This window comes from Lagenorhynchus albirostris, chromosome 13, assembly GCF_949774975.1.
Source record: "Lagenorhynchus albirostris chromosome 13, mLagAlb1.1, whole genome shotgun sequence".
Classification (NCBI taxonomy): domain Eukaryota; kingdom Metazoa; phylum Chordata; class Mammalia; order Artiodactyla; family Delphinidae; genus Lagenorhynchus; species Lagenorhynchus albirostris.
The window spans coordinates 26,253,675-26,280,413 of NC_083107.1; the positions used below are offsets into that span (position 1 = coordinate 26,253,675).

The 26,739-nt window shown below is 40.6% G+C and overlaps 1 protein-coding gene across 1 annotated transcript in view; it reads right to left on the bottom strand.

Moving 5' to 3' along the window:
- LOC132531933 (centrosome-associated protein ALMS1-like) overlaps positions 1-26,038 on the bottom strand; it is a 34,868-nt gene extending 8,830 nt beyond the window's left edge. The window contains exons 1-4 of the mRNA XM_060170024.1: positions 25,970-26,038; positions 18,734-18,851; positions 1,474-1,677; positions 799-1,028 (exon numbers count right to left, since the gene is read on the bottom strand). Of these exons, the coding sequence (XP_060026007.1) occupies positions 799-1,028; positions 1,474-1,677; positions 18,734-18,851; positions 25,970-26,038 (621 nt within the window). The remainder of the gene's footprint in view (positions 1-798; positions 1,029-1,473; positions 1,678-18,733; positions 18,852-25,969) is intronic.
- Positions 26,039-26,739: the final 701 nt, after the last annotated feature.

The window sequence follows — 26,739 nt, forward strand, 5'->3', positions numbered from 1 at the left end:
TGATGGGATAAAGCTTGGCCCGTTGTGCTATTTTTAATTTCCCTTCAAAGAAATACGTCATTAAAAAAAAACATTTTCTGGACTGCCCTGGTGATGCAGTGGTTAAGAATCCCCCTGCCAATGCAGGGGACACAGGTTCGATCCCTGGTCCGGGAAGATCCTACAGGCTGTGGAGCAACTAAGCCCTTGTGCCACAACTACTGAAGCCCGCGCGCCTAGAGCCTGTGCTCTGCAACAAGAGAAGCCACCGTAATGAGAAGCCTGTGTACAGCAAGGAAGAGTAGCCCCCACTCGCCATAGCTAGAGGAAGCCTGCGCACAGCAGTGAAGAACCAATGCGGCCAAAAATAAAATAAATAAATAAATGAAATTTAAAAACAAAACATTTCCTTTAGCTCCCCAGGTATTTATAAAGAAGAGAGCTGGTGCCTTTAAAACCCTGTGTTAAGCAGAAATAGGAGTTATGTAAATGCAGGAACAAATATAAGGCTGACGCAAACATCAGGCCTCTACTGCACTCCACGTGCTGCTGTGTATATACAAACCGAATGAGCAGCTACACAACATCCTCCCTTCTAGTGCCTTGCCCCAGATACTGAGGGTGATGCACAATTTATAACGGCTAACAGTAAGGCAGCCTTTGATTAATGAGTGTGAGAACAGATGAACTGTGGAGGTGCTAGAAACGAGGATCAGTTGACTATACTTCAGAAAGCCAAGTCACAGGTTTAACTCTTTTGTATCTTGCCCCTTCTTCCTTCTTAAACATATGGCTAAAATTAACTCAATGTCATTGTACCTGTAGGGTTGCTCTCACAAATGGCTTCAGTGGATCTCTGCCTGGGCCTGCTAGTGAACTGTGGCTGTCCATGTGCTGTCCTTGCCAGTTCTTTTCCTGTAGTGGCTCCCTCCAAGGTGTGGTGTTGGTTACTGGTACAAACCAGGAGACACAAGGGCCATGAAACTTGGGCAGGTTTTCCTTCTTAGGACCAGACTTCACATTTTCCACAGGAACAAACCATGAAACTCCTATAGGAATTATTTTTAAGAAAAAAAGAAGATTTTTCACTTTTTTCATCAGAGACGTGCATAATATAGGCTCTCAGGGACTCAGCTGTCAGCGGCCACCAGGAGGCCCTGGAGTCTGCTTAACTGCAGGTGTGACTCAGGAATTGTAGTGTTGGATGCAGTCAGCCCTCTGTATCCATGTACACAGAATCCTTGGGTTCAGGAGGCAGTACTATGCCATCTTACATAAAGGACTTGAGCATCCATGGATTCTGGTATCCATGAGTGGTCCCGGAACCAATCCCCTGCAGATACGGAGGGATGACTGTACTTTCAAAATTTGCCAAGGTGGTGCTGGGGAAAGATAGGGTCAACATTAAATCATTTAGAAACAAAGAATCTTAGCTTTGCAAAAGACTTGAAATTCACTAGTTTTTCTACTAAGAAAGCAGAATTAGAAACTGACCTTCCCAGCAGCTCTGCTTATTCTTCCTTAACTTTCTCTCCCCAGGATAACTGGTAAGGAGCCTTTTCTCTTCTATCTTTTCTTCTGACCAAGAAGTCACATCACTGTCCTCTTCTACTGTAGCCTCGCTAGAACTTGGAGTTGGGAAAGTCATTCCAACATCTCGAGTGTGTTTTCTGACACCATTCACAATCTCCAAGATACCTAAGGGAAACGATCACAACTATGTCTGGGAAGAGCCTTGAGACTCGATTGACAGGTATATTCAAGTCAGTAAATGAAAACTTAAAAAAAATTAATCATTTATTTTCTATTCTGCAAAGAAAACGAATTGAGAAGATCTATAATTTTCATATCTATATCTGGTAAAATAGGGAATTCCTGGTGGTCCTGTGGTTAGGATTCCACACTTCCACTGCAGGGGGCACAGGTTCGATCCCTGGTCGGGGAACGAAGATCCCACGTGCCGTGCAGTGTGGCAAAATAAATAAATAAATGAATAAATCTGGTAAAATATTCAAAACAATCATTGAGACACATTTTTAACAAGTATCGTTATGTAAAAATATTTGTTGAAGATAGTGCTCTGAATGAATGCAAAAGACAACGCAAGCAGAGATGAAAGGTGATATAAACTGTTTTGGAATCATATTATGATTTATTTTTACATCTTTATTGGAGTATAATTGCTTTACAATGGTGTGTTAGTTTCTGCTTTATAACAAAGTGAATCAGTTATACATATACATATGTTCCCATATCTCTTCCCTCTTGCGTCCCCCTCCCTCCCACCCTCCCTATCCCACCCCCCCAGGCGGTCACAAAGCACCGAGCTGATCTCCCTGTGCTATGCGGCTGCTTCCCACTAGCTATATACCTTACGTTTGGTAGTGTATATATGTCCATGCCTCTCTCTCGCTTTGTCACAGCTTACCCCTCCCCCTCCCCATATCCTCAAGTCCATTCTCTAGTAGGTCTGTGTCTTTATTCTTGTCTTACCCCTAGGTTCTTCATGACGTTTTTTTCCTTAAATTCCATATATATGTGTTAGCATACAGTATTTGTCTTTCTCTTTCTGACTTACTTCACTCCGTATGACAGACTCTAGGTCTATCCACCTCATTACAAATAGCTCAATTTCGCTTCTTTTTATGGCTGAGTAATATTCCATTGTATATATGTGCCACATATTCTTTATGCATTCATCCGATGATGGACACTTAGGTTGTTTCCATCTCCGGACTACTGTAAATAGAGCTGCAATGAACATTTTGGTACATGACTCTTTTTGAATTATGGTTTTCTCAGGGTATATGCCCAGTAGTGGTATTGCTGGGTCATATGGTAGTTCTATTTGTAGATTTTTAAGGAACCTCCATACTGTTCTCCGTAGTGGCTGTACCGATTCACATTCCCACCAGCAGTGCAAGAGTGTTCCCTTTTCTCCACACCCTCTCCAGCATTTATTGTTTCTAGATTTTTTGATGATGGTCATTCTGACTGGTGTGAGATGATATCTCATTGTAGTTTTGATTTGCATTTCTCTAATGATTAATGATCTTGAGCTTTCTATCATGTGTTTGTTGGCAGTCTGTGTATCTCTTTGGAGAAATGTCTATTTAGGTCTTCTGCCCATTTTTGGATTGGGTTATTTGTTTTTTTGTTATTGAGCTGCATGAGCTGCTTATAAATTTTGGAGGTTAATCCTTTGTCAGTTGCTTCATTTGCAAATATTTTCTCCCATTCTGAGGGTTGTCTTTTGGTCTTGTTTATGGTTTCCTTTGCTGTGCAAAAGCTTTGAAGTTTCATTAGGTCCCATTTGTTTATTTTTGCTTTTATTTCCAATTCTCTAGGAAGTGGGTCAAAAAAGATCTTGCTGTGATTTATGTCATAGAGTGTTCTGCCTATGTTTTTCTCTAAGAGTTTGATAGTTTGTGGCCTTACATTTAGGTCTTTAATCCATTTTGAGCTTATTTTTGTGTATGGTGTTAGGGAGTGATCTAATCTCTTACTTTGACATGTACCTGTCCAGTTTTCCCAGCACCACTTATTGAAGTAGCTGTCCTTTCTCCACTGTACATTCCTGCCTCCTTTATCAAAGATAAGATAACCATATGTGCGTGGGTTTATCTCTGGGCTTTCTATCCTGTTCCATTGATCTATCTTTCTCTTTTTGTGCCAGTACCATACTGTCTTGATTACTGTAGCTTTGTCGTATAGTCTGAAGTCAGGGAGCCTGATTCCTCCAGCTCCGTTTTTTGTTCTCAAGATTGCTTTGACCATTCGGAGTCTTTTGTGTTTCCATACAAATTGTGAAATTTTTTGTTCTAGTTCTGTGAAAAATGCCAGTGGTAGTTTGATAGGGATTGTACTGAATCTGTAGATTGCTTTGGGTAGTAGAGTCATTTTCACAATGTTGATTCTTCCAACCCAAGAACATGGTATATCTCTCCAACTATTTGTATCATCTTTAATTTCTTTCATCAGCGTCTTATAATTTTCTGCATACAAGTCTTTTGTGTCCTTAGGTAGGTTTATTCCTAGATATTTTATTCTTTTTGTTGCAATGGTAAATGGGAGTGTTTTCTTGATTTCACTTTCAGATTTTTCATCATTAGTATATAGGAATGTCAGAGATTTCTGTGAATTGATTTTGTACCCTGCTACTTTACCAAATTCATTGATTAGCTCTAGTAGTTTTCTGGTAGCATCTTTAGGATTCTCTATGTACAGTATCATATCATCTGCAAACAGTGACAGCTTTACTTCTTCTTTTCTGAGTTGGATTCCTTTTATTTCCTTTTCTTCTCTGATTGCTGTGGCTAAAACTTCCAAAACTATGTTGAAAAAGAGTGGTGAGAGTGGGAAACCTTGTCTTGTTTCTGATCTTAATGAAAATGCTTTCAGTTTTTCACCACTGAGTATGATGTTGGCTGTGGGTTTGGTTACATATGGCCTTTATTATGTTGAGGAAAGTTCCCTCTATGACTACTTTCTGCAGGGTTTTTATCATAAATGGGTGTTGAATTTTTTCAAAAGCTTTCTCTGCATCTCTTGAGATGATCATATGGTTTTTCTCCTTCAATTTGTTAATATGGTGTATCACGTTGTTTGATTTGCATATATTGAAGAATGCTTGCATTCCTGGAATAAACCCCACTTGATCCTTTTAATGAGCTGATCCTTTTAATGATCCTTTTAATGAGCTGTTGGATTCTGTTTGCCAGCATTTGTTGAGGTTTTTGCATCTATGTTCATTAGTGATATTGGCCTGTAGTTTTCTTTCTTTGTGACATCCTTGTCTGGTTTTGGTATCAAGGTGATGGTGGCCTCGGAGAATGAGTTTGGGAGTGTTCCTCCCTCTGCTATATTGTGGAAGAGTTTGGGAAGGATAGGTGTTAGCTCTTCTCTAAATGTTTGATAGAATTCACCTGTGAAGCCATCTGGCTCTGGGCTTTTGTTTGTTGGAAGATTTTTAATCACAGTTTCAGTGCTTTGATTGGTCTGTTCATATTTTTTCAGTGCTTGTTATTGGTCTGTTCATATTTTCTATTTCTTCCTAATTCAGTCTTGGCAGGTTGTGCATTTCTAAGAATTTGTCCATTTCTTCCAGGTTGTCCATTTTATTGGCCTAGAGTTGCTTGTAGTAATCTCTCATGATCTTTTGTATTTCTGCAGTGTCAGTTGTTACTTCTCCTTTTTCATTTCTAATTCTATTGATTTGAGTCTTCTCCCTTTTCTTCTTGATGAATCTGGCTAACGGTTTATCAATTTGCTTTATCTTCTCAAAGAACCAGCTTTTAGTTTTATTGATCTTTGCAATCATCTCCTTCATTCCTTTTTCATTTATTTCTGATCTGATCTTTATGATTTCTTTCCTTCTGCTAACTTTGGGGTTCTTCTTGTTCTTCTTTGTCTAATTGCTTTAGGTGCAAGGTTAGGTTGTTTATTTGAGATGTTTTCCTGTTTCTTAAGGTACGATTGTATTGCGATAAACTTCCCTCTTAGAACTGCTTTTGCTGCATCCCATAGATTTTGGGTCATCGTGTCTCCATTGTCATTTGTTTCTAGGTATTTTTTAATTTCCTCTTTGATTTCTTCAGTTATCACTTCGTTATTAAGTAGTGTATTGTTTAGCCTCCATGTGTTTGTATTTTGTACAGCTCTTTTCCTGTAATTGATATCTAGTCTCATAGTGTTGTGGTCAGAAAAGATACTTGATACAATTTCAAATTTCTTAAATTTACCAATGCTTGATTTTTGACCCAAGATATGATATATCTGGAGAATGTTCCATGAGCACTTGAGAAAAATGTGTATTCTGTTGTTTTTGGATGGAATGTCCTATAAATATCAATTAAGTCCATCTTGTTTAATGTATCATTTAAATAAGCTTTCCTTATTTATTTTCATTTTGGATGATCTCTCCATGGGTGAAAATGGGGTTTTAAAGTCCCCTACTATGAGTGTGTTACTATTGATTTCCCCTTTTATGGCTGTTAGTATTTGCCTTATGTATTGAGGTGCTCCTCTGTTGGGTGCATAAATATTTACAATTGTTATATCTTCTTCTTGGATCGATCCCTTGATCAGTATGTAGTGTCCCTCTTTGTCTCTTGTAATAGTCTTTATTTTAAAGTCTATTTTGTCTGATACGAGAATTGCTTCTCCAGCTTTCTTTTCGTTTCCATTTGCATGGAATATCTTCTTCCATTCCCTCGCTTTCAGTCTGTATGTGTCTCTAGGTCTGAAATTGTTCTCTTGTAGACAGCATATATATGGGTCTTGTTTTTGTTATCCATTCAGCCAATCTGTGTCTTTTGGTGGGAGCATTTAGTCCATTTACATTTAAGGTAATTATCGATATGTATGTTCCTATTCCCATTTTCTTAATTGTTTTTGGTTCCTAATTGTAGGTCTTTTCCTTCTCTTGTGTTTCTTGCCTAGAGAAGTTCCTTTAGTATTTGTTGTAAAGCTGGTTTGGTGGTGCTGAACTCTCTCAGCTTTTGCTTGTCTGTAAAGGTTTTAATTTCTCCATCAAATCTGAATGAGATCCTTCCTGGGTAGAGTAATCATGGTTGCAGGTTTTTCTCCTTCATCACTTTAAATATGTCCTGCCACTCCCTTCTGGCTTGCAGAGTTTCTGCTGAGAGATCAGCTGTTAACCTTATGGGGATTCCCTTGTGTGTTATTTATTGTTTTTCCCTTGCTGCTTTAATATGTTTTCTTTGTATTTAATTTTTTACAGTTTGATTAATATGTGTCATGGAATATTTCTCCTTGGATTTATCCTGTATGGGACTCTCTGTGCTTCCTGGACTTGATTGACTATTTCCTTTCCCACATTAGGGAAGTTTTCAACTATAATCTCTTCAAATATTTTTCAGTCCCTGTCTTTTTCTCTTCTTCTTCTGGAACCCCTATAATTTGAATGTTGGTGCATTTAATGTTGTCCCAGAGGTCTCTGAGACTGTCCTCAATTCTTTTCATTCTTTTTTCTTTATTCTGCTCTGCAGTAGTTATTTCCACTATTTTATCTTCCAGGTCACTTATCCGTTCTTCTGCCTCAGTTATTCTGCTATTGATCCCATCTTGAGTATTTTTCATTTCATTTATTGTGTTGTTCTTCGTTGCTTGTTTCATCTTTAGTTCTTTTAGGTCCTTGTTAACTTTTTCTTGCATTTTGTCCATTCTATTTCCAAGATTTTGGATCATCTTTACTATCAATATTCTGAATTCTTTTTCAGGTAGACTGCCTATTTCCTCTTCATTTGTTAGGTCTGGTGCATTTTTATCTTGCTCCTTCATCTGCTGTGTTTTTCTGTCTTCTCATTTTGCTTATCTTACTGTGTTTGGGGTCTCCTTTTTGCAGGCTGCTGGTACATATTCCCGTCTTTTTTGGTGTCTGTCCCTAGTGGCTAAGGTTGGTTCAGTGGGTTGTGTAGGCTTCCTGGTGGAGAGGACTAGTGCCTGTGTTCTGGTGGATGAGGCTGGGTCTTGTCTTTTTGTTGGGCAAGTCCACGTCTGTTGGTGTGTTTTGGGGTGTTTGTGGACTTATTATGATTTTAGGCAGCCTCTCTGATAATGGGTGTGGTTGTTGTCCTGTCTTAGTAGTTGTTTGGCATAAGGTGTCCAGCACTGTAGCTTGCTGGGCGTTGAGTGAAACTGGGTGCTGGTGTTGAGATGGAGATCTCTGGGATTTTTGGCCTTTTGATATTATGTGGAGTTGGGAAGTCTCTTGTGGACCAGTGTCCTGAAGTTGGCTCTCCCACCTCAGAGGCATAGCACTGACTCCTGGTTGCAGCACCAAGAGCCTTTCATCCTCACAGCTCAGAATAAAAGGGAGAAAAAGTAGAAAGAAAGAATTGGTAGGAGTAGAAAGAAAGAAAGAAGGGAGGGAGGGAGGGAGGAAGGGAGGAAGGCAGGAAGGAAGGAACGATGAAAGTAAGGATAAAAGAAAGAAAGAAGATAAAGTACAATAAAATAAAGATAAAATATAATAAGGTTATTAAAATAAAAAAATTATTAAGAAACAAAAGGACGGATAGAACCCTAGGACAAATGGTGGAAGCAAAGTTATACAGACAAAATCTCACACAGAAACATACACACGCACAAAAAGAGGAAAAGGGGAAAAAATCATAGATCTTGCTCTCAAGGTCCACCTCCTTAATTTGGGATGATTCGTTGTCTATTCATGTATTCCACAGATGCAGGGTACATCACGTTGATTGTGGAGCTTTAATCCGCTGCTTCTGAGGCTGCTGGGAGAGATTTCCCTTTCTCTTCTTTGTTCTCACAGCTCCCAGGGGCTCAGCTTTGGATTTGGCCCCGCCTTTGCGTGTAGGTCGCCGGAGGGCGCCTGTTCTTCGCTCAGACAGGATGGGGTTAAAGGAGCAGCTGCTTTGGGGACTCTGGCTCACTCAGGTCGGGGGGAGAGAGGGGCACGGAGTGCATTGCGGGGTGAACCTGCGGCTGCAGAGGCCGATGGGACGTTGCACCAGCCTGAGGTGCGCCGTGTGTTCTCCCGAGGAAGTTGTCCATGGATCCCGGGACCCTGGAAGTGGCGGGCTGCACAGGGTCACCGGAATGTGGGTGTGGATAGTAACCTGTGCTCGCACACAGGCTTCTTGGTGGCAGTGGCAGCAGCCTTAGCGTCTCATGCCTGTCTCCGGGATCGGCGCTTTTAGCCGCAGCTCGCGCAGGACTCTGGAGCTCCCCCAAGCAGTGCTCTTAATCCCCTCTCCTCACGCACCAGGAAACAAAGAGGGAAGAAAAAGTCTCTTGCCTCTTCGGCAGCTCCAGACTTTTCCCCGGACTCCCTCCAGGCTAGCCGTGGTGCACTAATCCCTGCAGGCTGTGTTCACACCGCCAACCCCAGTCCTCTCCCTGCGCTCCAACCGAAGCTGGAGCCTCAGGTCCCAGCCCCGCCCGCTGCGGCGGGTGAGCAGACAAGCCTCTAGGGCTGGTGAGTGCTGGTCGGCACCGATCCTCTGTGCGGGAATCTCTCCGCTTTGCCCTCCGCACCCCGGTGGCTGCGCTGTCCTCCGCGGCTCCGAAGCTTCCCCCTCCGCCACCTGCAGTCTCTGCCCACGAAGGGGCTTCCTCGTGTGTGGAAACCTTTCCTCCTTCACAACTTCCTCCCACTGGTGCAGGTCCCATCCCTATCCTTTTGTCTCTGTTTATTCTTTTATCTTTTGCGCTACGCAGGTACGTGTGGAGTTTCTTGGCTTTGGGGAGGTCTGAGGTCTTCTGCCTGCATTCAGTAGGTGTTTTGTAGCTCATTGAAGTTTTGATTTGCATTTCTCTATTGATGTTGAGCATTCTTTTATGTGTTTGTTGGCAGTCTCTACATCTTCTTTGGAGAAATGTCTATTTAGAACTTCTGCCCATTTTTTTGATTGGGTTGTTTGTTTTTTTGTTATTGAGCTGCATGAGCTGCTTATAAATTTTGGAGATTAATCCTTTGTCAGTTGCTTCATTTGCAAATATTTTCTCTCATTCTGAGGGTTGTCTTTTGGTCTTGTTTATGGTTTCCTTTGCTGTGCAAAAGCTTTGAAGTTTCATTAGGTCCCATTTGTTTATTTTTGCTTTTATTTCCATTTCTATAGGAGGTGGGTCAAAAAGGATCTTGCTATGATTTATGTCATAGAGTGCTCTGCCTATGTTTTCCTCTAAGAGTTTGATAGTTTGTGGCCTTACATTTAGGTCTTTAATCCATCTTGAGCTTATTTTTGTGTATGGTGTTAGGGATTTGATCTAATCTCATACTTTTACATGTACCTGTCCAGTTTTCCAAGCACCACTTATTAAAGAGGCTGTCCTTTCTCCACTGTACATTCCTGCCTCCTTTATCAAAGATAAGATAACCATATGTGCGTGGGTTTGTCTCTGGGCTTTCTATCCTGTTCCATTGATCTATCTTTCTGTTTTTGTGCCAGTACCATACTGTCTTGATTACTGTAGCTCTGTAGTATAGTCTGAAGTCAGGGAGCCTGATTCCTCCAGCTCCGTTTTTTGTTCTCAAGATTGCTTTGACCATTCAGAGTCTTTTGTGTTTCCATACAAATTGTGAAATTTTTTGTTCTAGTTCTGTGAAAAATGCCAGTGGTAGTTTGATAGGGATTGCATTGAATCTGTAGATTGCTTTGGGTGGTAGAGTCATTTTCAAAATGTTGATTCTTCCAACCCAAGAACATGGTATATCTCTCCAACTATTTGTATCATATTTAATTTCTTTCATCAGTGTCTTATAATTTTCTGCATACAGGTTTTTTGTCTCCTTAGGTAGGTTTATTCCTAGATATTTTATCCTTTTTGTTGCAGTGGTAAATAGGATTGTTTTCTTGATTTCACTTTGAGATTTTTCATCATTAGTGTATAGGAATGCCAGAGATTTCTGTGCATTAATTTTCTATCCTGCTACTTTACCAAATTCATTGATTAATTCTAGTATTTTTCTGGTAGCATCTTTAGGATTCACTATGTATAGTATCATGTCATCTGCAAACAGTGACAGCTTTACTTCTTCTTTTCCGATTGGGATTCCCTTTATTTCTTTTCCTTCTCTGATTGATCTGGCTAAAACTTCCAAAACTATGTTGAATAAGAATGGTGAGAGTGGACAACCTTGTCTTCTTACTAATCTTAGTGGGAATGGTTTCAGTTTTTCACCATTGCGGACGATGTTGGCTGTGGGTTTGTCAGATATGGCCTTTATTATGTTGAGAAAAGTTCCCTCTATGCTTACTTTCTGCAGGGTTTTTATCATAAATGGGTGTTGAATTTTATCGAAAGATATTTCTGCATCTTTTGAGATGATCATAGGTTTTTCACCTTCAGTATGTTAATATGGTGTATCACATTGATTGATTTGCATATATTGAAGAATCCTTGCATTCCTGGAATAAACCCCACTTGATCATGGTGTATGATCCTTTTAATGAGCTGTTGGATTCTGTTTGCTAGTATTTTGTTGAGGATTTTTGCATCTATGTTCATCAGTGATATTGGCCTGTAGTTTTCTTTCTTTGTGACATCCTTGTCTGGTTTTGGTATCAAGGTGATGGTGGCCTTGAAGAATTAGTCTGGGAGTGTTCCTCCCTCTGCTATATTGTGGAATAGTTTGAGAAGGGTAGGTGTTAGCTCTTCTCTAAATGTTTGATAGAATTCACCTGTGAAGACAACTGGTCCTGGACTTTTGTTTGTTGGAAGATTTTTAATCACAGTTTCAATTTCAGTGCTTGTGATTGGTCTGTTCATATTTTCTATTTCTTCCTGATTCAGTCTTGGCAGGTTGTGCATTTCTAAGAAATTGTCCATTTCTTCCAGGTTGTCCATTTTATTGGCCTAGAGTTGCTTGTAGTAATCTCTCATGATCTTTTGTATTTCTGCAGTGTCAGTTGTTACTTCTCCTTTTTCATTTCTAATTCTATTGATTTGAGTCTTCTCCCATTTTTTTCTTGATGAGTCTGGCTAATGGTTTATCAATTTTGTTTATCTTCTCAAAGAACCAGCTTTAGTTTTATTGATCTTTGCTATCGTTTCCTTCGTTTCTTTTTCATTTATTTCTGATCTGATCTTTATGATTTCTTTCCTTCTGCTAACTTTGGGGTTTTTTTGTTCTTCTTTCTCTAATTGCTTTAGGTGCAAGGTTAGGTTGTTTATTCGAGATGTTTCCTGTTTCTTAAGGTACGATTGTATTGCTATAAACTTCCCTCTTAGAACTACTTTTGCTGCATCCCATAGGTTTTGGGTCATCTTGTCTCAACTGTCATTTGATTCTAGGTATTTCTTAATTTCCTCTTTGATTTCTTCAGTGATCACTTCGTTATTAAGTAGTGTATTGTTTAGCCTCCATGTGTTTGTATTTTTTTTTCTTTTTCTGTACGCAGGCCTGTCACTGCTGTGGCCTCTCCTGTTGCGGAGCTCAGGCTCTGGACGTGCAGGCTCAGCAGCCATGGCTCACGGGCCCAGCTGCTCCATGGCACGTGGGATCCTCCCGGACTGGTGCACGAACCCACGTCCCCTGCATCGGCAGGCGGACTCCCAACCACTGTGCCACCAGGGAAGCTCGTGTTTGTATTTTTTACAGATCTTATCCTGTAATTGATATCTAGTCTCATAGCATTGTGGTCGAAAAAGATACTTGATACAATTTCAATTTTCTTAAATTTACCGATGCTTGATTTGTGACCCAAGATACGATCTATCCTGGAGAATGTACCATGAGCACTTGAGAAAAATGTGTATTTTGTTGTTTTTGGATGGAATGTTCTATAAATATCAATTAAGTCCATCTTGTTTAATGTATCATTTAAATAAGCTTTCCTTATTTATTTTCATTTTGGATGATCTGTCCATTGGCGAAAGTGGGGTGTTAAAGTCCCCTACTATGAATGTGTTACTGTCGATTTCCCTTCTTATGGCTGTTAGTATTTGCCTTATATATTGACGTGCTCCTATGTTGGGTGCATAAATATTTACAATTGTTATATCTTCTTCTTGGATCGATCCCTTGATCATTATGTAGTGTCCTTCTTTGTCTCTTGTAATAGTTTTTATTTTAAAGTCTATTTTGTCTGACATAAGAATTGCTACTCCAGGTTTCTTTTGGTTTCCATTTGCATGGAATATATTTTTCCATTCCTTTACTTTCAGTATGTATGTGTCTTTAGGTCTGAAGTGGGTCTCTTGTAGACAGCATATATATGGGTCTTGTTTTTGTATCCATTCAGCCAATCTGTGTCTTTTGGTGGGAGCATTTAGTCCATTTACATTTAAGGTAATTATCGATATGTATGTTCCTATTCCCATTTTCTTAATTGTTTTGGGTTCCTAATTGTAGGTCTTTTCCTTCTCTTGTGTTTCTTGCCTAGAGAAGTTCCTTTAGTATTTGTTGTAAAACTGGTTTGGTGGTGCTGAACTCTCTCAGCTTTTGCTTGTCTGTAAAGGTTTTAATTTCTCCATCAAATCTGAATGAGATCCTTCCTGGGTAGAGTAATCATGGTTGCAGGTTTTTCTCCTTCATCACTTTAAATATGTCCTACCACTCCCTTCTGGCTTGCAGAGTTTCTGCTGAGAGATCAGCTGTTAACCTTATGGGGATTCCCTTGTGTGTTATTTATTGTTTTTCCCTTGCTGCTTTAATATGTTTTCTTTGTATTTAATTTTTTACAGTTTGATTAATATGTGTCATGGAATATTTCTCCTTGGATTTATCCTGTATGGGACTCTCTGTGCTTCCTGGACTTGATTGACTATTTCCTTTCCCATATTAGGGAAGTTTTCAACTATAATCTCTTCAAATATTTTTCAGTCCCTGTCTTTTTCTCTTCTTCTTCTGGAACCCCTATAATTTGAATGTTGGTGCATTTAATGTTGTCCCAGAGGTCTCTGAGACTGTCCTCAATTCTTTTCATTCTTTTTTCTTTATTCTGCTCTGCAGTAGTTATTTCCACTATTTTATCTTCCAGGTCACTTATCCGTTCTTCTGCCTCAGTTATTCTGCTATTGATCCCATCTAGAGTATTTTTCATTTCATTTATTGTGTTGTTCATCGTTGTTTGTTTCATCTTTAGTCCTTCTAGGTCCTTGTTAAATGTTTTTTGCATTTTGTTTATTCTATTTCCAAGATTTTGGATCATCTTTACTATCATTATTCTGAATTCTTTTTCATGTAAACTGCCTATTTCCTCTTCATTTGTTAGGTCTGGTGCGTTTTTATCTTGCTCCTTCATCTGCTTTGTGTTTTTCTGTCTTCTCATTTTGCTTATCTTACTGTGTTTGGGTCTCCTTTTTGCAGGCAGCAGGTTCGTAGTTCCCATTGTTTTTGGTGTCTGTCCCTAGTGGCTAAGGTTGGTTCAGTGGGTTGTGTAGGCTTCCTGGCAGAGGGGACTAGTGCCTGTGTTCTGGTGGATAAGCCTGGATCTTGCCTTTCTGGTGGGCAGGTCCATGTCTGTTGGTGTGTTTTGGGGTGTTTGTGGACTTATTATGATTTTAGGCAGCCTCTCTGCTAATGGGTGATATTGTGTTTCTGTCTTGCTAGTTGTTTTGCATAGAGTGTCCAGCACTGTAGCTTGCTGGTCATTGAGTGAAGCTGGGTGCTGGTGTTGAGATGGAGATGTCTGGGAGATTTTTGCCGTTTGATACTATGAGGAGCTGGAGGGTCTCTTGTGGACCAGTGTCCTGAAGTTGGCTCTCCCACCTCAGAGGCACAGCACTGACTCCTGGCTGCAGCACCAAGAGCCTTTCATCCACATAGCTCAGAATAAAAGTGAGAAAAAGTGGAAAGAAAGAATTAGTAGAAGTAGAAAGAAAGAAAGAATGAAAGAAAGAAAGAAAGAGAGAAAGAAAGAAAAGAGGGAGGGAGAGAGGAAAGAAAGAAGGAGTGAGGGAAGGAAAAGAGAAAGAAAGAAAGAAGATAATGTAAAATAAAATCAAGTAAGATAAAATATAATAAAGCTATTAAAATAAAAAATAATTATTAAGAAAAAAAATAATTATTAAGAAAAAAAAACGGATGGATAGAACCCAAGGACAAATGGTGTAAGCAAAGCTATACAGACACAATCTCACACAGAAGCGTACACATACACACTCACAAAAAGAGGAAAAGGGGAAGAAATCATAAATCTTGTACTCAAAGTCCATCTCCTCAATTTGGGATGATTCATTTTCTAAAGGAGGGAAGGAAGGAAAGAGAGAGAGAGAAAGAAAGAAAGAAAGAAAGATAGAAAGAAAGAAAGAGAGAGAGAGAGAGAAAGAAAGAAAGAAGATGAAGTAAAATAAAATAAAGTTATTAAAATAAAAATAATTATTAAGAAAAAAACAAAAAAAAAACGGACGGAGAGAACCCTAGGACAAGTGGTGTATGCAAAGCTATACAGACAAAATCTCACACAGAAGCATACACATACACACTCACAAAAAGAGGAAAAGGGGAAGAAATCATAAATCTTGCTCTCAAAGTCCACCTCCTCAATTTGGGATGATTCGTTGTCTATTCATGTATTCCACATATGCAGGGTCCATCAAGTTGATTGTGGAGCTTTAATCCGCTGCTTCTGAGGCTGCTGGGAGAGATTTCCCTTTCTCTTCTTTGTTCTCACAGCTCCCAGGGGCTCAGCTTTGGATCTGGCCCCGCCTCTGCGTGTAAGTCGCTGGAGGGCGTCTGTTTTTCGCTCAGACAGGATGGGGTTAAAGGAGCCGCTGAATCGGGGGCTCTGGCTCACTCAGGCCGGGGGGATGAAGGGGTATGGAGTGCAGGGCGAGCCTGCGGTCGCAGAGGCCAGCGTGACGTTGCACCAGCCTGAGGCGCACTGTGTGTTCTCCCGGGGAAGTTGTCCCTGTATCAAGGGACCCTGGCAGTTGTGGGCTGCACAGGCTCCCCGTAATGGGGGTGTGGATAGTGACCTGTGCTCGCACACAGGCCTCTTGGTGGCGGCAGCAGTAGCCTTAGTATCTCATGCCCATCTCTGGTGTCCGTGCTTTTAGCTGGGGCTCGCGCCCGTCTCTGGAGCTTCTTTAATCAGCGCTCTTAATCCCCTCTCCTCGTGCACCAGGAAACAAAGAGGGAAGAAAAAGTCTCTTGCCTCTTCGGCAGCTCCAGACTTTTCCCCAGACTCCCTCCAGGCTAGCCGTGGTGCACTAACCCCCTGCAGGCTGTGTTCACGCTGCCAACCCCAGTCCTCTCCCTGCGCTCTGACCGAAGCCGGAGCCTCAGCTCCCAGCTCTGCCCGCCCTGGCGGGTGAGCAGACAAGCCTCTCGGGCTGGTGAGTGCTGGTCGGCACCGATCCTCTGTGCGGGAATCTCTCCGCTTTACCCTCCGCACCCCAGTGGCTGCACTCTCCTCCGCAGCTCCGAAGCTTCCCGCCTCCGCCACCCGCAGTCTCCGCCCACGAAGGGGCTTCCTCATGTGTGGAAACCTTTCCTCCTTCACAGCTCCCTCCCACTGGTGCAGGTCCCATCCCTATCCTTTTGTCTCTGTTTTTTCTTTTTTCTTTTGCTCTACCGAGGTACGTGGTGGGGGTGTTCTTGCCTTTTGGGAGGTCTGAGGTCTTCTGCCAGCATTCAGTAGGTGTTCTGTAGGAGTTGTTCCACATGTAGATGTATTTCTGGTGTATCTGTAGGGAGGAAGGTGATCTCCGCGTCTTACTCTTCCGCCATCTTCCCCTCGTCCCGGAATCACATTATTGTACTTACTACATCAAGCCTCTTCAACGTTTTATTGTAATTTCGGTATGTGAGATTTTATATTTCCTTATTTTTTAGAACAAGTTTGAGTTGTATTTTCTCTTATTGTCATCCGAAAGTATCCTAACTATGATAAGTAATATACATGATTTTCTTATTATGATACCCGAGTAAGGAAGGGTAGTTTCACTATTACCATTAGAGTTGGATTTTTTATTCCACTTCAGTAAAGGAAAAAAATTTAAGCCTTCAAAATCGCAGGCTACTGCTTCTTCTTGGGTGGGGTGAAGGGGTATGAGGGAGAGAGAAGAAGAGAGGGAAGACGAGGGTAGAGATAGAGAGATGGAGGGTGTGTGTGTATGTGACAGAGAGAGAGAGGGAGAGAGGATTTTCATTTGTCAGTTTAGATATTAGAGGGAAAGAACTACTAATATGGATTCAATGGGAAAAGGATTTCAGTTCTGGTCCCAAGTGAGAGGGACAGTAAGTGCTTATAGTCCTACTGGCAGTCACCCAGGTAAGGAAGAGGTGAACAGATGTAAAGACATGACTCAAAGGGAAAAATAATCAAGGGGCAAGTTGATTTCTGTGTTATAAAGTCAAAAGATATAGGAAGTCATAAAGTGAAAAGCCTCCTTCCCACTCTTGTTCTCCATTCATTAAGTTTATAATCCTGTGATTCCAGAGAATTTTTTGCACATATTTAAGCAATTCTCTTCCTTCCTTTGTTTTTTAAATACATGTAGTAGCATGCTATACACTATTTTGTATGTTGCTTTTTCTTTTTAACTATATATCTTGGAGATCTTGGCATATTAGTAGCAAGAGCTTCCTCATCCCATGTAGGACTTCATTATATGGATATACAATAACTTATTTAACAATTTGGCTACTGATGGACATCTAAGTTGATTTTACTTTTCTGCTTATAATAAACAATACTCCAGTGGTAAATTATGTACACTTGCCATTTTACACATATGCACTGTATATTTATAGGCTAAACTCCTAAAGTAAAAGTGCTGGGTCAAAGTAATTTTTGTTTTTCGGTACACGGGGCTCTCACTGTTGTGGCCTCTCCCATTGCAGAGCACAGGCTCCGGACGCGCAGGCTCAGCGGCCATGGCTCACGGGTCCAGCCGCTCCGCGGCATGTGGGATCCTCCCGGACCGGGGCACGAACCTGTGTCCCCTACATCGACAGGCGGACTCTCAACTACTGCACCACCAGGGAAGCCCAGGTCAAAGTAATTTGGATAGAAACTGCCAAATAGAGGTTGTACTCCCAACTTATATTCCTACTAGAATGTACCTATTTCCTTACAGGCTTTCCCACAAACATACTATCAAACTTAGATTTTTGTCAATCTGATAGCTGACAAATGGCATTGGAGCATAGTTTTACTGTGTTTTCTTTTTTTTTTTTTAAACATCTTTATTGGAGTATAATTGCTTTACAATGGTGTGTTAGTTTCTGCTTTATAACAAAGTGAATCAATTATACATATACATATGTTCCCATATCTCTTCCCTCTTGCGTCTCCCTCCCTCCCACCCTCCCTATTCCCACCCTTCTAGGTGGTCACAAAGCACCGAGCTGATCTCCCTGTGCTTTGCGGCTGCTTCCTACTAGCAACCTATTTTATGTGTGGTAGTGTATACATGTACATGCCACTCTCTCACATTGTCACAGCTTACCCTTCTCCCTCCCCATATCCTCAAGTCCATTCTCTAGTAGGTCTGTGTCTTTATTCCCGTCTTACCCCTAGGTTCTTCATGACATTTTTTTTCTTAGATTCCATATATATGTGTTAGCATACGGTATTTGTTTTTCTCTTTCTGACTTACTTCATCTGTATGACAGACTCTACCTCCATCCACCTCACTACAAATAACTCAATTTCATTTCTTTTTATGGCTGAGTAATATTCCATTGTATATATGTGCCACATATTCTTTATCCATTCATCAGTCAATGGACACTTAGGTTGCTTCCATCTCCTGGCTATTGTAAATAGAGCTGCAATGAACATTTTGGTACATGACTCTTTTTGGTTTTGGTTTTTTATGGTTTTCTCAGGGTATATGCCCAGTAGTGGGATTGCTGGGTCGTATGGTCATTCTATTTGTAGTTTTTTAAGGAACCTCCATACTGTTCTCCATAGTGGCTGTATCAATTTACATTCCCACCAGCAATGCAAGAGTGTTCCCTTTTCTCCACACCCTCTCCAGCATTTATTGTTTCTAGATTGTTTGATTATGGCCATTCTGACCAGTGTGAGATGATATCTCATTGTAGTTTTGATTTGCATTTCTCTAACGATTACTGATATTGAGCATTCTTTCACGTGTTTGTTGGCAGTCTGTATATCTTCTTTGGAGAAATGTCTATTTAGGTCTTCTGCCCATTTTTGGATTGGGTTGTTTGGTTTTTTTGTTATTGAGCTGCACAAGCTGCTTGTAAATAGTTTTAATCTTCATTTCTTTTATTGTGAGTGAGGTTGAGTATCTTACCATAGTTTTAAGAGCTACCTGTATTTCCATGGAAATGTTTAAATTAATTTACCTGCTTGTATGCCCTTATTTAACATATGTACATTTTCCTTGTTGCAAAGGGTAGAGCTCAAGCTCCAGAAGCTGCTGGTAGAAGACGAAACAGAGTCAGAAGAAATATGGTCTGTAACCTGGAAGAACAAGAGATCCTGTCATCATTACCTGTAGTCAATGGCACAGTTACCCAAGGGATAAGAAAATACTATCACCAAGAGCCCTTTCTAATTCAGTTCAAACTGTTGAGATGAGGTTGCCAGGAAGCTTGTGACGATGTGAACATGCTACTACACACTTCTGGATGGGGAGGGGGATGCTGCTGCAGTTGGATACAGGCCTGAGCTGTTTTAAGAAGGCAGGAGAGACTGGCTATGCTCCCAGGACTTGAAAAAACTCTGAAGAGGATGCAAGAGGAAGATTAGCCTGGTGTGCCTTCAGAGTGAAATTCTGAGTTGACACCAGCATAAAATTTTGATGAGAGATAAAGCAGGCAGGGGATAACTAAAGAGAGTGAGTGATGAACTGCAGAGAGTGCTTTCCAATAAGATCTGACTTAGAAACTTAAAGGGTAAATGCCAAAGACCTGAGAGGCGCCATGAGAAGTCCTGAATGAGTGGAATATTGCAAAAAGCACTTAAAGATTTGAGCCCAAAAGGTTGTTTTTAGCAAGTAGAGCAATAAAGGGAGTTGATGGTGGAGTGTTAGTGGCTGATAAAAAGATTATCAAAATATAGTCGAACAAATATGATATAAAATAGTATTTCTTAAACTTGTTCATCAGAACAATCTCCTGAGGGAGGGTCCTAACCCAGAACAATGAATTGGAGTTTCTAGGTGAGGGCTCTGGGCATCTATATTTTGAATAAATGTCAGATGTTTGTCTACTTAAGCATATTTGGTAGAGTAAATTCAAGCCCAAGTCAGGAAAGGAAACAGAATATCTGCTTCCCTAAACTAGATAAACTATATTTCAGGGTCTTCAGGGAATTTGCAACAGATCCTGGAGGAGACGGAGCTGGCTGTTAGATGTCTGGGGACAGGAACTACTTTAATTTTCAAAAATATAAGCATTGCAAACTGCGGGGTTTAATAATGATGACCTGTAAAATTCTAGCATGGATCACACATTTGATAATTTGCAAGCATTTAGAAGTTAAAGAAAAGATGAGAAAATTTTAGCCAAGTTTCATTAAGCCTGGCAGAATAAGCCCTGCCAGGTTAGCCTTGTTTTTCCTAGTAGACATGGTCACAACTAGATTTGAATAAAACAACAAAATTTCTCATTATGTACTTGAGGGCAAGACGGAGTTATAGGGGTTGAAGGATAAGTTGGTGGAACCAGCTTTCCCATATAATGCACATCTGGGAGGGCCGAAAGTGCTGTCAGGATCCCAAATAATAACAGGCATGATAGGCCAAATCAAACAAGGGATAATTGTCAGGCCCTACACATCAGGCAGGAGGAGTAGCAGCAACTCTGAGGCAGTAGAAAAAGCTCTGAGTCGGGTGTCCAAAGACCTAAACCAGTCTCAGATCTTCCCTTTACTAGCTGTCTCTACTTGAGAAGCCATAATCTCTGTGCCAGTTTCCCCATCTAGAAAAGGGAACACCTAAATTTCTGAAATTATAGAAGGGTTACAAAGAACAAATGATTTAGATTAAAAAATGTAAAAAGCTACTAATATAAAACTATGAGACTATGATGATGTTAAATCAATATGTATGCAAGGGTGGTGAGGAAGATCTGACTGGCAATCCACTATAATTTTTCTGCAGCTGTTTTTTTAAAAAAAGAGAGAGAACACTTTATGCACTAAAATGGACTTTCAATATGTACTGTCAAGTACAAAAAACAAAGTTTGCTGCCATTTTTGTGAAAAGAGAAGAAAACATATGCAGTTACTTGCTTTTTATGTATAAGATATCTGTGAAAGAACAGAACCCAGATTGGAAAGGAAGAAGTAAAACTTTTTATTTGCAGATGACATGATGCTATCAGTAGAAAATACTAAGGAATTCACAAAGTATTAGAACTAATAAATAAGTTTAACCAGACTGCAGAATACAAGATCAACAAGATAAAAAAATCAATTGTATTTCTATATTCTAGCAACGTGCAATCTGAAAATAAAATTAAGGAAAGAAAATCACGGAATAAATTTAACAACATAAGTGCAAGGCTTGCACACTGAAAACTATATAACATTGGTGGGAGAAATTAAAGGTTTAAATAAATTGTGAGACATTCCACATATGTAATTTAAAAATGGACAAAAGATTTGAATACACATTTCACCAAAGAAGATATAACAGTGGCCAATAAACATATGAAAAGATGTTCAACATTATCAGTCATTAGGGAAATACAAATTAAAATCACAATGAGATACTACTTCACACCAACTAGGATGGCTATAATAAGAAAGATGGACAGTACTAAGTGTTGACAAGGAAGTGGAGAAACTGGAACCTTCGAAAGAAAGAAAGAAAGAAAGAAAGAAAGAAAGAAAGAAAGAAAGAAAGAAAGAAAGAAAGAAAGAAAGAGGAAAGAAAGAAAGAAAGAAAGAAAGAGGAAAGAAAGAAAGAAAGAAAGAAAGAAAGAAAGAAAGAAAGAAGGTAAAGTAAAATAAAGTTATTAAAAATAATTATTAAGAAAAATTTTTTTTAAAAAACGGACAGATAGAACCCTAGGACTAATGGTGGAAGCAAAGCTATACAGACAAAATCTCACACAGAAGCATACAACTACACACTCACAAAAGAGGAAAAGGGGAAAAAATCATAAATCTTGCTCTCAACGTCCTCCTCCTCAATTTGGGATGATTCGTTGTCTATTCATGTATTCCACATATGCAGGGTCCATCAAGTTGATTGTGGAGCTTTAATGCACTGCTTCTGAGGCTGTTGGGAGAGATTTCCCTTTCTCTTCTTTGTTCTCACAGCTCCCAGGGGCTCAGCTTTGGATTTGGCCATGCCTCTGCGTGTAGGTCGCTGGAGGGCGTCTGTTCTTTGCTCAGACAGGACGGGGTTAAAGGAGCCGCTGATTTGGGGGCTCTGGCTCACTCAGGCCGGGGAGAGGGAGGGGCGCGGAGTGCGGTATGAGCCTGTGGCGGCAGAGGCCGGCGTGACGTTACACCAGCCTGGGGCCCACCTTGCATTCTCCCGGGGGAGTTGTCCCTGGATCCCGGGAACCTGGCAGGGGCGGGCTGCACAGGCTCCCAGGAAGAGGGGTGTGGATACTGACCTGTGCTCGCACACAGGCCCGTTGGTGGCGGCAGAAGCAGCCTTAGAGTCTCCCGCCCGTCTCTGGGGTCCGCGCTTTTAGCTGCGGCTCGCAACCGTCTCTGGGGTCCACGCTTTTAGCCACGGCTTGTGCCCGTCTCTGGGGTCCATGCTTTTAGCCGCATCTCGCGCCCGTCTCTGGGGCTCCTCCAAGCAGCGCTCTTAAACCCCTCTCCTCGCGCACCAGGAAACAAAGAGGGAAGAAAAAGTCTCTTGCCTCTTCGGGAGCTCCAGACCTTTTCCCGGACTCCCTCCCGGCTAGCCTTGGTGCACTAACGCCTTCAGGCTGTGTTCACGCCGCCAACCCCAGTCCTCTCCCTGCGCTCCGACCAAAGCCTGAGCCTCAGCTTGCAGCCCCGCCCGCCCCAGCGGGTGAGCAGACAGCCCTCTCGGGCTGGTGAGTGCTGGTCGGCACCGATCCTCTGTGCAGGAATCTCCCCGCTTTGCCCTCCGCATCCCCTGTTGCTGCACTCTCCTCCGTGGCTTCGAAGCACCCCCCTCCACCTCCCGCAGTCTCTGCACGCGAAGGGGCTTCCTAGTGTGTGGAAATCTTTCCTCCTTCACAGCTCCCTCCCACTGGTGCAGGTGCCGTCCCTATTCTTTTATCTCTGTTTTTTCTTTTTTTCTTTTGCCCTACCGAGGTACGTGTGGGGGGGGGGGTTCTTGCCTTTTGGGAGGTCTGAGGTCTTCTGCCAGCATTCAGTAGGTGTTCCGTAGGAGTTGATCCACATGTAGATGTATTTCTGGTGTATCTGTGGGGAAGAAAGTGATCTCCGCGTCTTACTCTTCCGCCATCTTCCCCTCCGTCCAGCCATATTATCTTGAAGCAGCTCTGAGACAACCTGTAATTACACCTATACATTTTTTTTAAATTAATTAATTAATTATTATTACGTTTTGCCTGTGTTGGGTCTTCATTTCTGTGCGAGGGCTTCCTCTAGTTGCGGCAAGCGGGGGCCGCTCTTCATCACGGTGCACGGGCCTCTCACTATCGCGGCCTCTCTGTTGTGGAGCACAGGCTCCGGACGCTCAGACTCAGTAGCTGTGGCTCACGGGCCTAGTTGCTCCGCGGCATGCGGGATCTTCCCATACCAGGGCTCGAACCCGTGTCCCCTGCATTGGCAGGCAGATTCTTAACCACTGCACCACCAGGGAAGCCCCACCCATATATTTTTGGTATGTATTTTTAAAATATAGGACTTTTATTCCTTAATATCATTTTTTAATATTAAATACCCAGTGAGTGCTCAAATTTGCAGTTGTCTCCTAAATGTCATAAAAAATTATTTTTAAGAATTTTGAATTAGATCCAAATAAGGTCCACACTTTGCCGTGGATGGTTAGGTCTCTGAAGTCTTATTTAATCTCTAGGTTCTCCCTCCATGTCTCTCTCACTTCTTTTTTCCTCCTTGAATTTTATTTTTAAAGAAACCAGGTAATTTGTCCCATCTAGAGTTTGATGATTACATTCCATGTGTTGTTAACATATTCTTCAATCCTTTTATTTCCTGTAAATTGGTAGTTGATCAGAATGAAGTTTGCCTGTTTTGTTTTGGCAAGACAGTTTCATAGGTGATGATGTGTTCTTCTATGTAGACATATAATTGTCTCTTTCTGTGATATTAGTAATCAATGATGATTCACACCTACGTCCATTAATTCAGTTGAGGCTTCAAAAAATGGTTAATTCTGTTGTTCTTTTTTTCACTTAATAGCTGGGTATATTTCTATCAGAAGAGTCCCCTCATCAACTGTTTGGTTGCCCAGTTGTAGAGGCATGATTCTCTTCTTTTATTTAACAGTTTTCAATATAATGAGTTGATTCACAAATATCCTCCAGTGGTGACCAGTTTTGTAAAATTTATTTATTCATATCACCGTGGACTCCGTTACAGTTATTATTCTAACTGAGGCCCTATCTTTGGCCAGTTGGAGCTTCTCAGTGACTCCTGAGTCCTTTTGAAATGACATCAGTTGTTTCTAGACTTTTTCAGTGGTCAGAGCTAGGAAATATGTATGTTTGTTTTTAATATTTTTAAAATAGGTCATAGGTTCATACTGCTACTTCCCATTTAAATTCAGAACTAGAGAACTTTCACTTATCCTTTTCTGTCTTCTATTGATAGTCTACTTTCTCCCACCCCAAGGATACCAGTTCTCAACAATGCCTGAAATTGCCTCTATTTCCTAATTCGAATCCAAGTTCTTCTGACTCTATTCTACTCTTCTCCTTAAATCACAGCCGCTTTATGGCCCTTGAAATGTAAGATAGAACATAAATGTAGGTAGAACTGTTGATATCATTTTGAGTTACATGTGCATTCATTCACATAGATTTGCTTTTCCTTTTGCATGCCTAGTAACTGTCCATTCTGCAGTTTCAATGAAAATCAAGTGATAATTATTGGTTAAAGCAGCTTTGGAAAAAAATGGCTCTTATCAGAATGACTGACATACTAAGTTTAATGTAATCTCCTGGTTTATATTCTGCCTTCTCTAATTTTTTATTCTTTCCCTACAAAGGGAAATATATATTATTATACATATTTTCATGGTTTTGCCTTACAGGACTTACCAGAAACTATTCCTTATTTAAAAATTTGTACAATTGGGCATCAGGTGCCAGATGACGACACTAGTGTTAAATACCAGTGTGCTGTTAAAGGGTTTCTGAAAGAACATAAAGATAACGGTGAGTTGTTTTTGTTTTTTTTTTCCTTTACGTGAACTTTGGTATGCATTTTGAGTTGGGTTGGGGATTTTTAACATTTTTGATAGTTCTGACAATAGGCCTGTTGTGTTTGGTAACATTAAGGTGGAAATGTCAGATGGTGCTAATAGAGTACGGTGTTTTTCCTGTTTATGGTCACAGACAATTTAGTTAATTTGGAAAGTGATTTTTGTGAGAAATATCAACTGAAATAGCTTACTTATCTCTTTTTTAAAAATTTGAATGGAAAAATACATAAAAAATGAAAATGTTCTTTTGTCCTATTTATTGGTTGAGAGGTGGAAGAAGAGGTTAAGACTCTCAGGGTCTTCGCGTATATAAAAGAGAAAACCAAAAGCAAAGGTTCACAGTGAGACAGATCCCTAGAAGCAAAACAAAACAGAGTGGACCAGAAGAGCGGCTTCCTCATCATATATGTGTTTAAGATATTTTTGCTGCTTTTACACTTCGGGTGCAAGTGAGGAAGAACACTACCACCTCTTATTCTTATCTTCAGACAGGAAGAACTTAAAAGGCTGGTGTTTTCTTGTTTCTGCTTTAAGATCTACTCTGTTGATAGTAGGTCTTAATAGCGTGTGAATTTTAAGGATCCACTTGCCTTTTTCTAGCATCTAACTATCAGAAGGAACATGGTATTTGCCATGTTTTAAGACTGAGGAATCTTTTGTCTTTGGAACGCCACTGACCCTCATGAGAAAGTGTTCATTTTGTCCTCTTTCTAAATTTAGCCTGAGGAGTGTGCACTTTATTAAATAAATCTAACAGACAGTAAATATTCCGTGTATATATAAAATGATGCACATATATACATAAAACAGGGAGTAGGGGAGAAGGAATAGAGATGGAGGTGGGAAGATAGGAGATAGGAGGTGAGAGAGAGAGGGAGAGACTGGAATTTCAAGATAAATTTTCATTCTATAACCTGCTTGCTTAATGCAGGTACTAGCTCTTAAGTATCTTCAGCCCTATTCACAGATCTTCCCTGTAATTTAGCTTTAAAACTTGAGAGACTTGGCCTTGCCTGTGATAACCAGGGTGTCTAGAAAGGAGGCAAATGATCTGATTTGTGTAAACTGTAGTCACAGAAATGTTACCTCTTAAGATGTTAGGGCGCAGCTGCTGGCCTACTCACTTCCTCCAGGCTCCTTTGTGTGTGTTCTGTCTGTTCCGCGTGGGCTAGAAGATCCTTACAAGTGCATGAGAACACGTTTGTAAACCTTGATTGTTCACATGTTATACCAAGTGTAGTCCATTGCATATGCTGACTCCTCTGTGGGTCTTCTGCATGCAGTGGGCCAACTTCGCCATGCTGTCTGCCATTGCAGTCTCAGGACCTTAGTTATGATCCATTGGTGACTTTCCTCTGCTGTAAGGCCCTCCCACAGGTGCCAGGCTCACTGATAATGAGGAGGAGACTATACTATGCACTCCCTAGAATTGGTAGAGACTCAGAAAATAAATTGTTTCAGTAAACACTGAGAGCCTTATAGGTTTGTTGTTAGGGCACGGGGTTACAGAGGTGAGTAGAAGTCTTTGTTCAGTAGCAACTTACAGTTATCTAGGAAGATAAAAATGTAGTGACTCTAAGTGGGTTAATTATGATAATAAAATCAAGTGCAGCAGGATGTTGAGTGATGATTAGTGATATTGAACAGTTTTTCATGTGCCCTGTGGCCATCTGTATGTCTTCTTTGGAGAAATGTCTATTTAGGTCTTCTGCTCATTTTTTGATTGGGTTGTTTGTTTTTTTAATAATGAGCTGCATGACTTATTTATATATTTTGGAGATTTATATATTTTATTATCCTTTGTCTGTTGATTCGTTTGCAAATATTTTCTCCCATTCTGAGGGTTTTCTTTCATTTGCTGTGCAAAAGCTTTTAAGTTTCATTAGGTCCCATTTGTTTATTTTTTTAAGGTTGCATTGTTCCTTTGCTCACTGATGAACATATAAAAGTCCGAAGTTTTTGATATTATAAAACGTCAAAGTAATGAACCTTGCTGTGTGA